General features: G+C 38.9%; 1 protein-coding gene across 1 annotated transcript in view; it reads right to left on the minus strand.

Moving 5' to 3' along the window:
- Positions 1 to 14899, minus strand: part of LOC101487808 (guanine nucleotide-binding protein G(i) subunit alpha-2) — a 61127-nt gene that overhangs the window by 8586 nt on the left and 37642 nt on the right. The window contains exons 2-3 of the mRNA XM_004544844.3: positions 6551 to 6593; positions 1022 to 1163 (exon numbers count right to left, since the gene is read on the minus strand). Of these exons, the coding sequence (XP_004544901.1) occupies positions 1022 to 1163; positions 6551 to 6593 (185 nt within the window). The remainder of the gene's footprint in view (positions 1 to 1021; positions 1164 to 6550; positions 6594 to 14899) is intronic.

Raw genomic sequence — 14899 nt, forward strand, 5'->3', positions numbered from 1 at the left:
TGGTAAACAATGAAGACGCATGTACACAACAAGTGTAGAGTAAAGCAGCTTGTTTCTTCTTGACTGAAATGATTGAAAGACACAGGATACTAAAAAGCTCTTTGCAGCTCACCTCAATGGCGGTATGCTTAACTTAAAAATTACTTTTTAATACTCTGTCCGGCAGAACCCGTCATGCAGCGCTTACTACCTTGGCAGAGCCAATCCTGACACACAACAGGCAGTTGTGTCAGGATTGGCTGGCGCACGCACACACGTTTATACAGCTACACTGAAATAAAGGTCACCCAGGAGGGTGAAATTTGGAAAACATATCAAATGTGTTTAAAAAAAACAAATCAAGGATTATTCGAGTTACAAAACAATCAAAGTTTCACAGCCTGCATGAATCTAAGATGGGGTGGAATATGAGGCAAGAATCACATGAGAAATTATAGCTCAGTAGAACAAATGATTTTGTTTCATGTTCTCTAGAGTAAAGACTGACTTTATTTCTGTGATCTTTTTATGGGTGGTACTCTGACACTGCAGGCTTCCATCTTCAATATCTGCTGCCCAGTGTTCATTTATGAATAGAATAGATCACACAGCACTTAAAGAGAAATTCTTGATCTGCATAATTTCTGCTGCCTCAAATCCTTAAATCCTCAAGATATGAAGGGTTATGAAGAAGGCAGAGAGGAAAATTTTGGTAGTGATTAGTCAAGATGATATCACTAAAGCTTAACTGCACTATACTATCCTGCAGGTTTAGTATAACCTTGAATGGCAAAGTTAAAATTACGTGGGAGCATTGGAGCACTTCGACCCTTTGTCTGCATTTTAATGTATATTTAACATTAATTATATTACAACAGGTGCACTGAGCAAAGTTTAAAAGTCTAAAGCTCAGAAGTTTCCGGTGACTTATGAAAAGAGCTGCAAAATCTTAACATTTTTGCATCACTAATATCATTTCACTCATATCTCCCTCAGGGAGAGGATGGCACTGGGTGAAAAGTTCTGTATTTTAAAGACATACCGCTCTGGCAGACTCCTCATAGTCAACCTTGAGGTTGGCCATGGCTTTGATGATAGCCATAATGGACTGGATTGTGTTGCTGTAGACGACCGCTCTGTACTGCCTACACTCATCTTCTGAGTATCCATCCTCGTGAATAATCCTGGAGAAAAGAGGGAAGGATGGTGATTCAGATAAAGCAACAACCCATACATAATTTATGTTAAAAAACTAAACTTAGCAATTATTCACAAAGCTGAATGCTGCTATAAAATAATGAAAAGTACTGTAGCAGACACCTAAAAAAGAACCTGTTAAAACAATAGAAATGTATATTTCATGAGATTAATTTAAAAAAACAACAACAACAACAACAACAAACACACACACAGATTTGCATGTGATGCTGCTGGTCTGAGCTACTGGGAACGTTCAGGTGTTTTATATCATTCAGTTACAAGAGACTAGAGCAAATATTTACTTGCTTTTTGAGTTGTATAGATACAACTGTAGAGAGGGGGAAAAAGCATTTGTTTGAAAAGACAGAAGCCTCTGGGCTGGAAACCAAACAGAACTATCTTCCCCAGCCTGCCTCAGCCAGGATGTTCAGTGGTTGTGTGATGTGCTGAATAGGACCTCATTAAAATGCAAGAGAGCCCACTGTGAAGCAATGTGAGGCGCAGCCAAAATTACTGAAAGCGCATGGGTGGCTTCCTCTCACACTAAATGATTTTAGAGAATTACGTCCTTACAAGTGACAGTCTTGTAAGGCAAAAATAAACTTGTCATTAAACTCTTTACAACTAAGAACAATCAGGAACTTGATATTTGGCACAAAACTGTTCAAACATCACATGAGGTTTCTCATGTGATGTCAGGCGCACATTGCTTGGGAGTTTTCCGCCATAATGGACATGAAGCAACTGCCAGTTGCTAAGGAAAAATGTGTTCCCGGCTGGTTGGAAGTGATTCCTGAACTTTTCTGGCTCTTGCTATGTGAAATTAGTTGCAAAGAAGGTCCTACACCAAAAACCTCCTACTGACTGCCAACTGATCGGTAGTTCAGCAAAAGCTGTTCTGCAGCAACTATGTTTTAAAGTATGTAACTTTTAATTTGAAGGCAATCGATCTCTATGTCAACTTTGCGTTATACTTTTCATATTCACTACAGCGGTTTCTAGACGAGCTCATCACTTCCACCAAGTCCACAAACATACAGTCCGGATCAAAAGTTTAAGACCACTTGAAAAATGCCACACACACAAAAAAAAAAAAAAAAAAAAAAAAATCATATTTTCAATGGTTGGATCTTAACAAGGTTCCAAGTAGAGCTTCAACATGCAGCAAGAAGAAATGGGAGTGGGACAAAACTTTTTTTGTGCGTGCAATTTATTGAAAACAACACTGTTTCACAGCTGATCAACGTTTAGGACCACATGCCTTTAAAAGACCGAATCTGTGCAAAAATGTGGATTCATTGTCATTTTCTGTCAGGTAGTCACACTGTCATGATGTTCTGATGGCGAAGGCAAAAAACTGTTCTTTTTTGAACGTGGTCGGGTTGTTGAAATGCATAAGCAGGGTCTCTTGCAACGCGCCATCGCTGTTGAGGTGGGACGTAGTAACACAGTCATTTGGAATTTCTTAAATGATCCTGAGGGTTATGGAATAAAAATCTCAAGGGGAAGACCCAAAACAATTTCACCAGCACTGAGCTGGAGGATCCAATTGGGTGTCTGTCAAATCCTTGACCCTTACTGGTGCCGACTGCATCAGACAGCAAACCTCTTCAAAGACATCGTCTCCTTGAATGCCACAGAACTGACCGTTTGGACTTTGCAGGAGAGCACCAAACATGGGACATTGAAAGGTGGAAGAAAATTTTATTCTTTGATGAGAAAAAAAAATTTCACCTTGATGGTCCTTATGGTTTCCAACGTTACTGGCATGACAAACAGATCCCACCTGAGATGATTTCTAGGCGCCACAGTGGGCGCCATAAGGGGCCGCTTTTTCCTTCGGTGGAACAATGGAGCTTCAGGAGGTGCAGAGGCGTCAAAACCCAGCTGGCTATGTCCAAATGTTGCAGAGAGCATCCCTCATGACTTAGGGCCCTCGTCTGTGTGGTGACAACTGGTGTTACAGTTTTTTTTGGAGGTGTGGTCCTAAACGTTCGATCAGCTGTAAAGCAGTCTGTTTCAGTTTAAGTGTTGTTTCCAATAAATTGCATGCTCAAAAAAAAAAGTTTTGTCTCACTGCCATTTCTTTGCTTTTTTTTTTCTTTTTTTTATTTAAAGAACTTTATTTAACAAATAATGAGTTTACAACACACGAACAGATGAAGTATACAGAAGAACAGAACATGAACACACAAAACCAGGGGTAAAAAGAAAAAAGTAATAATTATATGAATACACGCAAAATTTCACATATATATTGTTTTGAGAGCCTTTTTGTTGGTGGAGTCTGATATTGATTGTATGTACAATTCCACATCCTTAAGAAAATGACAAATATGGTGTTTTATTAGTAAACTTACATTTATGGATAAAAAATTTAAAGTATTAACAAATTTATTATAAAAAAAACATTTATCATTCTTCTTGGGGAACTTAAAGAAACAGAATAAAACATTTTCCCGTCGTAAAGAAAACTCCCTTAAAATATGGACAATAACAAACCTGCTAAATTCCTTCCACATCTCTGTTTGAAGAACAGTACAAAAAAAGATGTCACCGTTTCTGGGTGATCCCCACAGAAAGTACAATTATTCTTTATGTCTCTTTTAAATTTTACCATGTAGTGACTGGCTGGATAACATTTATGTAGAATTTTAAATGAAACTTCCTTCACCTTATTTACAATCAAATATTTATGGGGGATCATCCAGACTGTCTTCCAGTTGATATCTGGAACATATCGGTTCCAGTAAGATATTATATATGGGAGAGAGACCATATCTTCTTGGAATAAACTACGTATTCTCTTATTGCTGTTACCAAGTTCCTGTGAAAAGCAGATTTTTCCTACTGCTGACTCAGCTGGATCTGGGAGCTCACTGCCATTTCTTCAAATCAGACCTTCAACATGAAGGTCTGATTTGAACCTTGGTAAGGTCCAACCAAGCAAAATATGTTTTTTTTTGCCATTTTTTAATTGGTCTTAAAACTTTTGATTGGGACTGTATTAGTGACCAAAGCAATCACAAGGTGTTTTTTTCCCCCTCAGCTGATTGGGAAATAAACATTTTTCCCTGAAAACCAGTGGCAGTCAGATGACTGACTCTCAACCAATCAGGGAATACTCAGTTTTCCCTTATGAGTGGCGATGGTTGACCATTCTCTAGGGCATATGACTGGGAGCTTAGTCATCGAATTGTCACACATCCAAAATTACAGACAAGTTAACGTCACGTGGTTACCAGTCACATGTCTGCAAAACCTCAAGATTTTATTTATATGTCAACACAGAAAGTACTCGCACATCATCCATCAAAATGCAACAACATGTTTGATTTCTGGAAAGGTTATAAACACCAAGAGTATTAGAAGAGTGAGTGGATTTTCTTATTTTAATTTAGTTTTTATTGTTGGAATATGCTTAGTTTAAATTTAGTTTTTATTAGTTAAAGTGTTAGTTTCAGTCTTTTTAACTATTACTTTGTTTTCTTTTATTACTGTACGGAGGGCATGTGTCAAAGGCTAGATTTGGGAAAAGTCAACACATTTTACAGGAAAAACACAAAACATCATGAATGCAGCAGACTCAGTGTTGTAGACACACTCATCAGTGCCTCATCAGGCAGCATCATTGTGTTTATTTTATATCAGTTAACTTCCCAAGTTCACAAAATACTTTCAGTTTAATTCTTTTCAAAAGACCAGTTTTTATTTTTATTTCTGTTAACTAAAGTGTTTTGTCACATGTAGTTTTAGTATTTAGTTTAGTTTTTCTTAACTATATCAATCTTGTTGATTTTTTTCCTCATTTAACCATTTTATGACTGCTGGTTTCAAGGCCTATAATGGTTGTTGTATTGGTCTGTGGTGTCATGTACAAAAGAGTGACATCCCCACAGCCTCATCACCATCTGTGGCGGCACTGAGGGCGTGGCTACTTGCTACAATATTCTTTGAACAAGTTTATTGTTTTTTCTTCCTAAGTTTTTTCTCTGACTTTCACCAGCGGATGTGGCGTCACTTTTGGGCTGCCCCAACTTCTATGAGGGGGACACCGGTGGGTATAATGGGCCTGTATGCCCTGTGGACCGGAGGGAATTTTTTAGAGAACTCAAAAAAATTGTAATCCACTCATTTTGTCATTTCCTGGAAATGTCAAATTTTTTGGCAAGCTCAAGTTGTCACAACCTGGATGTTTACCAGTAGAATTTATTTATAGTACTTTAATATTTTCAAAACTAGATTAAAAGAAACCCCCTCAGTAATGCTGCAGGCCCCCTGGGAGTCTCACACCTTTTTTACAACAAAAATTCTTCTTTTCATCATTATTAGTAATGGAAAAATTCCACACACCAAATATTAAATTTATTTTGTACTCTGACGAAGGAAGACAAAAATGCTGAATCTCTTTCGCTCTCTTTTTTAGTTACTATGGGATTAATGCTAATGATGCATCGAAAAAAAACAAGAAAAAAAAACAACCCACATCAAGCATATTAATGTGCCTGTGAGCAGGTTTTCAAGAACTATATGAGTGCTTAGTAAGCTGCAGCAAGTGAAGAAAATCTACACAATGTGTATGACCTGATGCGTATTTTATGCCTTCGTGCACCGGAAATAAATGTTCGATATCAGTGTAAGAGCGAGTAAAGAGTGTTTCAGAGACTGATGAGAGTGAGAATCAGGCGAGAGACCAGCAGTTTCATTTATGAGTACAGAGTAATCAAAGCCTATAAATACACAGGAGAAACCATATTAGTGCTTGTATGACGAGCTTCTCATACAATTACTACATCTGGTGTAAATATTTCTACAAAACCTCTAAAAAAATCCTTGTATCCTTATCAGTCTGTCTGACAGTTTCAGGTTATGAAGCAACCATCTGGCCTGCACAATATAAAATCATCACTTTTGACAAATAAAATTAACACTTGTGATAAATATATAAATATTCTGTGTATATTAGCTACAGTATACAGTTCCTTATAATTTCTGCTTTAAATGTACTTTTATTGTTATTGAACCACACACACCAAATATTACTGTTTTATAGTGGCACAAAGCAACAATTTGTCTTATTTATCTTTTAATAATGGAGCCTTAAGCCATTATTAAAGGCTCCATTATTAAAATGCATAAAAGAAATATGTGATGTTTTTTTTCCAAGATTATAGCTCTCTCACTAATTTGTTCACACAAAACAAAAGAAAAACAGGTGGCTCAAGATGTACTTAAAATAAATAGTTAAACAACACCAATGGCACATTTATACTTAAGCATAAGTGATTTTATACAATCACTTATGCTTAAAACATATACTGAATTGGCATTCATGATGGGAGGAAAAGCAAAACAATGAGCAGTCACTCACTTCATCTGCTTCACAATGGTGCTCTTCCCCGACTCCCCAGCACCTGCAGAGAGAACAAAAACAGGCAGAGGTTAAAAATATGCTCCTGTTAGCTGAGAAATGTAAACAGGCAGCCAGTAAGGCTGGCTCACATCTGGACCCTCGTCTTATCCCCTGCATAAGTCAGCTCTACAGTCTGAATTCAAACGGCAATGCAGGGATCTGTTAATTTCACAGCAGACACATCACAGCCACTCTCAAGAAACTACTTTTATCGTAGTTAACATTTTAATGGAAATGTCTTGCACTGATAGGATATAGGCTTTTCTTATCCTCTACTATGTTTATTCTAACAGCCTGAGGCAACCAGAGAGAGCTCATCTGCCACAAGGAATCTAACACTACACGCAGACGTACACCCAGGGGTGCCTGTCAGTGCACTCTCTGCTCGTACTCGCCTGGGGTAAAGTCTTTATGGGATGACCCTCAAAATACACTGCTACGCAGCATGCACAATCAAGCCCCAGGGTAGGAATGGGCCAAGATACTTTCCACAGACAGCTGTCAGCTCCTACTCCTCCATGGTATACAAGTGAAGACACTAATAGATCACATGCAGTTCGCCTTTCAATAAAAACAGCTTACACAAACATCCAACGATTTAGATTAACTAAAGTCGCTTTGTGTGCGGTGTGTACTATGATTAAATATATGACCAAAAACCACAGCAATGTCTGAGTGGACAAAAGGTGAAATTGTGCTGTTGTTCAGCAGGATATTGCGACATTCTCAAATTTACGTTATCCTCATGGTTATGAGGCAACTTGCAATTCACACCATGATGGAGTATTCATGAGGCAACACAGTCTCTGCGGCACATTATGAAGAAATGGAAGAAAGATGGACTGTCCCTGGCTCTTTGAGTGTAAAGTAAAAATTACAAACTGATTCCGTATTTCAAATAACAATGATGCAGGTAGAATAAATAAAAATGTGGGGTGTTCACAACATTTTAATCGATTATTATTCTCAGAGTTCAGATCAAATACTTACACTTGAATAAATCATATTTGCTGTCATAGACTTTTCTTGTTTTATTTATGTTGTATAAGCTGAAGCAGTAGTATTTAGTAGTAGTTAATAGGGCTGGGCGATTGGGCGATATAAACGATATACGATAGACAATAGAGATTTTGACTATACCGCTCTATCGCGATAGCGTATGTTGATGATGTCATCAAGCTGCGCCTGTTTTGGTTGAAAGCATCGCAGCGGCTACAACCATTATCATCTGCAAATTATGCCAGCCGACAGTCATAGCAAAGAGATGAAGCACTTTTGAAATATGGGGAAAGCCAAAAACTGCGCTTCCTCCACTTCCGTAACATTGATTCATTAATGTTGAATTCTCTCACAGCTGTTCTATTCCCATGTTGTTGCAGTATATTAATAACTAACCTCGTATTGTGGATGAATAATCTCAGTTGTTCTCCTGACTGAAGTTTGGCCCGTGTATAGCATCCTGCTATGTGATTGCATTTGTCTATAACCACCAGAATCCCTCACGTTAACTTTTATCGAGTGGAAAAAAAGTTGGCGTTCATCCTCCAGCTCCACTGTGCTAATGTTATGCTAACATAGCTGTGTCGCTAGCAATCACGTAGCACAACATTATATACCAGGTAGTCCAACTTCAGTAACCCTACAAACGGCACTGCTGTTTAGTTTTCTGTCTTCATTTATGTTGGAAGTGATAGCAGAGCTGTACGTTTTAATTGGTTTCAAAAATCTCTCAGTCAGAACATGGTATGAAATGTTTAGGTGGAAACTAGCGAGCTAACTCCTGTTAACTTCTAACTCTGTTAAATTTAATAAATTCTGTTTTCATGGATGTTAAACTTAATTGTTACACCTGGTAAAGCAGCAACGCTGATGATTTTATTAAAGATGAAAGAATTTAGACTGTTTTTAACTCTGTGTTCTTTTGGAGTTTTGGACCCAGATTACTCCGCGAAGCTCCTCACTGCGGCAGCCGTAATGCTCTGACAATCCATCAAGCTGTGCAGCTTACCAAAGTTGTACTAAAACATTTTTTAACAGATTTCTGCACGCCAAAATCGGTTCGAGGTCCTTAAGCACAACCAGAATTCATACATAAGGCACAATCTCGATTTTTGAGAAAATTAAAGGATTTTAAGTGTGCCCACTTAAATAGTGTGGAAAACACTTATACAGAAGAAAAGAATATATCGCGATATATATCGTTACCGCACGTGCTTCAAATTATACCGCGATATGTATTTTAGGCCATATCGCCCAGCCCTAGTAGTTAATAGGGATGGGTACCGGTATCGCACCAGTTCTAACATAAACGGTAGTAACCAGACCGAAAAGCAGCGCACATTTTGGTGCTTTATTTCGGTGCTTTTTTTCCAGTGCTTTTTTTTTTTTCCTGAGCTGTGATACACTTCTAGCCAATCATTTTACGTTTCTGAGGATAGTAGGCGGGTCCAGGTACGTACGTTCTTTTAGAGCAGAGCTACAGATTAAAAATGCCCAAGGCGAAGCGTTCAAAAGTCTGGCTGTACTTCACAGCAAAATATGCAAACTCAGCAGCCTGCAACAAGTGCTTTAAGCTGATACTTTGATACAGTGCAAAGGAGGTAACACCTCGAATCTGATGAAAGACCTGGCGACGCAGAGCGTTTTTTTTAAAAGCCGAGAAATGCGCCGTATTTGATAGCTTGCTGCGAGACCTCACACCGGGCACATCTACTGCGGGTGGGTTGCCTGTTATTGGACCTGGAGTTAGCAACATCCCCCAAAAACCCGAAGAGGAGAGTCCTGGCCCCTAGCCCTGCCAGTGTAGCAGAAATGATGAGGATGATGATGCAGCAGCAGCCGTTCTTCTCTGCGGGAGTAGCTTAATGTTGTTCGTGTGTAATTTACGTTGAGTAGGCTAACCGCGTTATTACATTAATGCATGTAAGGTGAACTAGCAAACACTGTCGTAGTTACATGCGGCTGTCTTCTTGTTTGATGGCAGATACTCCCTTCACCCTGGCCTAAAAGGCTAAAATGACCAAAGAAAAAGTGGAAAACAGCAAAACATGAGAGGTTTTTGGACAAAGTTTGTGTTTTTTCCATTGATTAAGCACTGTTTCCAGCCAAGAGTGATACCATATATGCCCCATAGCTGCAGAAAAGGCTAACATTGTTATCTTTTTACAAAAGAAACAGCTGAACATGAGAGGTTTTTGGACCAATTTTGTGTTCTCCATTCTTTAAGCACCGGTTTGAGCACCGTTTAAGCACTGGCACAGTTTCAAAAGTACCGGTTTGGCACCAGTATCGGATAAACCTAAACGATACCCATCCCTAGTAGTTATTTTAACTATATAGCAATAACAGGGCCCTCTTGGGAAAAAACACAGAGTTTATAAATCTGACTGACCAGAGCTGAGATAGCTAGCCTTTCTCTTACCACACCTACACACAGATTCTTCTGAAAGTAGTAAACAAGCACTTTGGAGTTTGACCTGTGAAGCTAAAACTGCTAACAGAAATGAGTAATGATGTCTGGCACATACCTTGATGCCACTGCTGCTTTGATTAACAAATAACTAGAAGCTTTTGATATCGTATAATACAAATACTTTCTGTGATAATTGCACTGATACTACCAATCCTGTTATTTTCACACAGCATACTTTGATCACCATGTCTCATTTTGAACTACACAAGTCCAGAAGACTGCAGATCCATAAACACAGAGACAAGTCATTCCCACATGCCATTTCAATACTAGTGCTAGGAAACATTTCATGAGTCAGTGCTGAATAGAGTCCCTCCACAGTTACCTATAACTTGTGACTGAATACACAAAATGTCAGACAATCCAACTGCCCCACATGCTAGACTTAGCCCCTTCTTTAAAAAAATATATTTTCAGTATACGCAAGGACATGAAATGACAAACAAATTGATGCATATACTTTAATTATATGAAGAAAATGCAGCAAGGGATCACACTGCTGGTGGAAAAGCAGCAGACGAGGAAAAGTGGAAAATAGGGGGAAAATAAATACTGTCCACTGCCTAGCAACTGGGCAATGTGCACGACAGTTGTGGTTGTGTCTGACTCATGGCAGAAAATGAGGAGAAAAACAACACAGAAGGGGAAACAGGACTGCCAGTGCCCAATGTCCAGTTTCATTTGAACAAGATCAGTCAGCTTTAGTGTTTAGCTTACTCTCACATGAGTATGTTAAAAACACACACAAACATACACACAATATAAAAGATGAAGAATGTTAGTGTGCATACATGCATAGCTCATCTTGCTTGCACGAGTGTTGCTGAAGTAGGGCTTATTAGCATGAAGATGTGTAGTACTAGGAAAAGCAGCAGGGAATTTGTAAATCTCCCAGCAAGACTCAGGAAATTGTCTGATTACTGATGGGTTACCATGTGACTGGCAGAACCAACACAGAGATAGTACAAGGTGCCAGGAAGCCCACAGGATTAACTGGGGTCCAGCTGCAGCTGGATGAAGCTGAGGCCTGACCCGTACATCTCCCTGTATATAATCTGTGAATCTTTGAGCTTCTGTACCAACATTTCTTCAAAATGGTAGTAAAAACTGAATCGTACACTCATGTCTACAACCCAGCAGCAGCAGAAGTAGCACAACGAACCAGATTACAAATATCGAGAGCTGCACGACCAGCCAAAATGTTGAGACATCAACACACCATCATCTAACAAGCCCTTCGGAGACTGACTGAATTTCCAGATTTGGGGATGGGGTGGGCTGTCATTAATACATTTGTGTTAAAGGGAAATGATCCCAAATGACTGTGGTACTTTTTGGATGTATTCCCTTCACACATTACATCAGCACAAAAAGAAAAAAACTTCAATCAAGTCCCAGGTCGCCACAGAGAGAAGAACTTATAATCGCAGAAATGGAGAGAATGCATCAATTCCACCGGGTTATGTAAGACATCAAAAACAATCCATTTGTGCGTGTGGTTGCTCCAGGCCACCCAGTGAGTTTCATTAATTTAACTGTTAAAGAGCAGACAGAGATTAAGAAAAAACCATGTCATGTATAGGGACCCATTTGGTTTGTGATTTCTACTCAGTTAAAACCTAAATGAGTTTGCCTGTAATTGGGTATCTACCCTTTTTTGCAGATGAGCTGGTAGCTGCTTTATGTCATATTGGAATGAAATGCAATTACCTCTATTATCCTAAGGGAAACCTATCCGCTCTCTGTGTGCCAACAGGTGGTTTAATGTTTGGATACTTGTAGGTGTTAAATTAACCACACAGACAGTAATCCCCAAAGCATGAAGGGGAAACACTAATTATCTCTGCAGAACTTCACCTCACTAACACAGACTCCCTTGAGGGACAGTCATTGTATGTACAGCCTTTAAGTCTATTAGAGCCACATTTGTCTCGGCAGGGAGAATGTGATGGTTCAAATGCACACAGCAGCACCACCACCTGCTACTGCCCAAAGAGTTGAGTTGGGTTGCAGTAATAGTATGGCTTATTAGCAGTCATTAGCTCCAAGCTACAGAGATTTCCTGAGGGCTAATTTGCAGATTAAGCCTCAAAAACAGATCCATTAGCTCATTTTTTCCTCTCTTCTTAACCTAGGAACCTATGGGTTGACAAGATTTTAGTTTTCTTATGCAGAGACAGGGTCTTAGAGGGGAAAAAACAACAACAAAAATCAAAGCTCTATCCACCCCCCACATTTGACCAGCAATGAAACATGACGAGAGGAATGACTCTAATGTTTCTGTGAGAATTCCCGGCATGCCCACACCATCTCTACAGTTTTGTCGTTTGGGTGAAGCAAGAAGAAACAGACAAGTCTAGACAACACAAGAAAGAAAATGAAAGGTTCTTCCTGCTGTTGTTTTAAGATTCAACTGCCTGATATGATGAACTTTTATGCACTGTGTCATCAGCACTATTTTAATGCTAGAAATGAATCGCGTTGAAAATGAAACTAGTTTCAAAGACCCACCTCCCATGGCATTAAAGTTTTTATGCTATGTATTTGAATAGATGTGCATGTGTTTGGAGCAAGTGTGATCTATCCCGGTGGGACTGGGAGCAGGACAAAGACAGCAGTGTGGGTCCCTGCTAGCTGAGAACACAGGCCCGCTGTTGATGTTTAAGATGCGACCACTGCAATCAGTGCTATAGCTCACACAAGTTACTCACACTGCACCACTTCCTTTCACTCAGCATGACAACTTACTTGGGCAGCCATAGCCTTTCTCCAGCAAAAACATGACAAAAGGTAAATCTCAACAGACAACAGGCACTTAAGAGTCAAAACAGACAATATTGAACTCCCTTTTACCTTCTTATTGTACAACCAAGTCCCCTAAACTTTCCTTACTAAGCACTGAACACAAAAACTGGGCTGGGAGGAAATCCAGCAACTGCTCTTAGATGAAAATTATGTCTGAGGGACATTTTGGTCAGTACAATCCGGTTGTTAAGTCTGACGTCACTAGCCGTGTCTGGGCCTAAACTCTGCTGCAGGTCCATATATCAAACGATCACTATGGCATTACTGAGAGTTGAAAAACTGTCTAAAGTCTTTCATCTTTAATAAAATGATCAGCGCTCTGCTCTACCAGGTGTAACAATTGAGTTTAACATCCAGGCATCCATGAAAACGGAATTTATGACATTTAACGAGTTAGAAGTTAGCAGAAAGTTAGCTCACTAGCTTCTATCTAAATACAATATAGCATGTCCTGACTGCGGGGTTTTGGAAACAAATTAAAACGTACAGCTCTGTTATCACTTCCAACATAAATGAAGACAGAAAACTAAACAGCAGTGACGTTTGTAGGGTTACTGAAGTTTGGCTAGCTGGTATATAATGATGTGCTACGTGACCGCTAGCGACACAGCTATGTTAGCATAATATAAACAAGCTAACTTTTTTTCCACTCGATAAAAGTTAACGTGAGTATTCTCGGTGGTCAGGAACAAATGTAATCGCATGGCAGGATGCTGTAAATGGACCAAACTTCAGCCAGGAGAACAACTGAGATAATCCATCCATAATACAAGGTTAGTCATTCATATACTGCTGCATGGGCTGGGCTGTAGTTACATCCTAAGGTTTTAAAAACTGAGCTTAAATAAATGATTAGCGGTAATAAAAGCCGAGGGAGGTCAGCAGTGATCACTGACTGTTTTAGGAGCTTTTTGAGATTAAATAGAAGAAAATACAAAACATTAAACATGTTAACAACACAAAAGCCATATTAAACGCAGACTACTTTAGGACCGGAAGTAGGATTCGTCACGTCATCACTTAACGACCGGATATGAGGGGGTGTACTCACTTTGGATTTTTGTTATTAGAGTGAAAAAGAGAAAAGAAATTCTGATGTGGTTTACATGGAAAATAAATACAAATAAATCAAATTTTCTAGTATATTTGGACATGATATGAATAGAAGATTTTTTTAACACTTGCATTTAGATTTTCTATCTTCCTGGCTGACACCAGAGTTACAATAACCCACACTATGGATTATTATGCCTGCACTTCAAACACCACTTTGATATAATATATTCCAATTAAAGTTTCATAAAGGCAGTTTTTCTTGCAGTCATTTTGTGCTGCATTGCTTTTAACTGCATACTGTGCGTGCTTATGATATTGTGAACACTACTGAAGCTGTATGTTTCCTGGAGGTTTTAAGCAGCTTTTACAAACTGTTAAAAATATTTAAAACATACTGTTGTTGTGTAATGAGACTGTTTTCTAACCATCTTGACAATTTGTATTAAACCCTTAGGCACACAAGAAGAAAAGAAAAAACAACCGTAGCTGCCGCAAAATAACTAGAGCAAAAGAATACATATACATTAAGTCTGGCTTATTTTTCCACTGAATTTACAATGGCCCTATGGTCAATCCTGTCCCCAAGTCAGAACTGAGCTGATGAATAAATCAATATGTGACCCCTTGGTGACTGGCTGATCCATGGAAATCTATTTCAACCCTCAAGATAATAGAGGCAAACATTGGATGTCATAAGGCTTCAAATCAATATCCACTTAGAGCAACTGAGACTTAATACTGTTTAGCACACTATGCCATTTTTTCATTATATTTGCTTGGTGCTGATAAATACTGGCTGCAGCCTTGTCTGCACTTTGACTCACTTGAGACTTCTAACAATTTATTTTTCCTCGCTTTCCACAGTCTGAGATATACAGATGCACAAATAGCACAAGACGTGTGAATTCTCACAATTTCCTTACTAATATCTAAACATATAGTACATCACACGAAACAGCAGAAACAGAAAGTAA

Source organism: Maylandia zebra, linkage group LG5 (assembly GCF_041146795.1).
Source record: "Maylandia zebra isolate NMK-2024a linkage group LG5, Mzebra_GT3a, whole genome shotgun sequence".
In the NCBI taxonomy this organism is placed as follows: Eukaryota; Metazoa; Chordata; class Actinopteri; order Cichliformes; family Cichlidae; genus Maylandia; species Maylandia zebra.